We start from the raw sequence: 2,268 nt of genomic DNA on the forward strand, positions 1-2,268 counted from the left end.
AACCTCACGGGACTCTACGCTTTGAATTTTAAACGAATGCATATTTAGATCTCAAATGTAAAACAAACACATCAAATCAATCTGACTGAATTAATGCTGGTAAGAATGTTAGAGTATTCTAAGTCCCGGCACGTCAAAGCCTCTATTCGTAGAAGTGCGTAAAAACCGGTCGAAAGACGCGCGCTACTGCTCGCGTGCTGAGCGCGCGCCGCGCTCGTACCGGGACGCACGCGCGCGCGGCGCACGTCCCCCTATATAAACCCCGCCGCCCTTCCTGATTCAATCATTCCCTGCTCTTGCTCCGTGCAGTGCATATCGCTCCTGCTCTCGCACCCTGTAAATACGTAGACGTAGTTCGTTTTTAGTTACGTACTAAGTTAATATGTGTCTCGCTAAGGAAGAATCACAATCGCCGAAGAAGGAGGCTCAGTCGCCTCGTTCGCCTTGGATGAAGCTCTTAAATAGACAGGTAAGATTCTAAGTATTACTATTTTGTGTAGCACATCTATTTTAAAATCTTTATACAATAAGTAATCAAAATTCAATTTTTACCAAATCTAGACCTCTATACAGTTATTTTAATCAGTTTTCTGTTTTTGTTATAGGGCTCAAAGCCAAGGCTGCCACGAAAGGTGACTAGCTCTACGCGAGTGAATCTAAACAAGTGCTGGTCGAAATTGGGTGAACTAATCTCCAATGCGGCGCCACGCACTGACCTGCCATCGCATAAGACTGCTTATCTTGAGGAACCGGTAATAGTGCCGTTCTCTGAGTACTTCTATCCATTGGATCCGGTCAAACCGGTCACCGAAGACAACGACAATGCTGAAAATCAAAACATACTCAACTCCAGCCGCTTCGAGCTCATCTCTGACGATTCAGAGATCAGTGACAACATGGCGAACGAAGTTCGGGAAATCTGCTACACGGCGACCAAGTCCAATTGTTTCGTATGTAAACTTTGCTATTAGTTGCTCCATCAGTCTTCCATCTCTATCAGTTATAATGTTTGGTACTAATGCAGTGAAAACAAAATCATGTCTTCCAACGTTAGATTAAGTGAGTGCTGCGTTAGCACGCCCGTGTCTTCCATTAGACTTAGTGACGAATTATGGCACTGTAGCATCATCCATTGCATGTGATTATATTGTGTGATCAGTAGCGTAAGTGATAGAGTTATACGGATGTTCTTATCGTGCCATAGTTCAAAGTAAATTAGTTGTTCGTTGTAATGTAACAGTAAATTGTCACATCAAGTTTTGGTAGACAGCTTTAATGCAAACTGCACTGTAATTATCTAGCACCTCTGAATCTTCTGTTTCAATTGTAACATCTAATTTTTACTTCAATCCAACGTCTTCCATTAGTTTTAAGTGATTATCTGTGATACGAAGTGTACGTGAAGCTTTAATTAGAATAAGTAAAGAAATTTTATATTGTAGGTATACTTTATAGTGTAGTACCTATCTAATGCAATAATTTGTCTTTAGTTTTATGCGCTTTTAATATTTCTTAGGTTATAAAGTTAGCTGTAGCTTTAAAATTATTGCATTAGATACAATAGAAAAATCTATATCGAAAGCTTTAATTAGTTTATGTTAGTTAAGGTCTCCATTATTATCTCTTAGTTTTTTCTTATTTTTTTGTCAAATTGTTAAGAATTATCCTTAATCGTGTTAAGCTAAAGTGGGCCGAATGTGCCAATCTTATTTTAAGGTTTGCTTTATTGGATTCTTTATTCTTGGTTTAGTCTATAATTTTTAATGTTAATTATGATCATTTCAATGTGCCTTTTTAGTGTATGCCTTTATGTATAAGTTAGTTTAAAATGATAAAATTGGTAAAAATGTAAGTAGATCGTAAGTTTAGTTTATAAACCATTTTGTAGACTGATATTGGTAAGAACAAGACTTTCGTTTGATCTCTGTTTAATAAATATACTTTAATAAATATTTCTATGTTTCAATGAAATCCTGATAACTCCTGAAATTTGTCATTTGATATCATACTAAAATTCCTTGAAATCGCACAGATTTAGAATATATTGTCATGGGATGAAAATATCACGACCTTGAAGTATTGGTTTTTAAAAGGTCACTTATCTAGTAACTTTATTAACCATAATGCCATGCAATTAATAATTTATTTACAAATTAATATCATTCGAGTAAATTTTCACAATAATGAAGAGCTAAATAATGTTACTTAAAGGTGAAAACTGAAATCTACTGTTACCTCAAATTGTAAGAAATGTAATCTTCACGACCC

The 2,268-nt window shown here is 36.1% G+C and overlaps 1 protein-coding gene across 1 annotated transcript; it reads left to right on the plus strand.

The window, feature by feature from the left end:
* Window positions 1–261: 261 nt before the first annotated feature.
* On the plus strand, window positions 262–1,952 carry LOC149480949 (uncharacterized). The gene is made up of 2 exons (XM_089705879.1): window positions 262–469; window positions 606–1,952. Exons 1-2 carry the CDS (start codon window positions 383–385, stop codon window positions 969–971), a joined length of 453 nt encoding a protein of 150 aa, XP_089562005.1. The 5' UTR covers window positions 262–382; the 3' UTR covers window positions 972–1,952.
* The last annotated feature ends 316 nt before the right edge of the window (window positions 1,953–2,268 follow it).

Source organism: Colias philodice, chromosome 17 (assembly GCF_061535455.1).
Source record: "Colias philodice isolate Cphi_HAF_F1 chromosome 17, ilColPhil1 Martin Lab GWU primary, whole genome shotgun sequence".
Taxonomy (NCBI): Eukaryota; Metazoa; Arthropoda; class Insecta; order Lepidoptera; family Pieridae; genus Colias; species Colias philodice.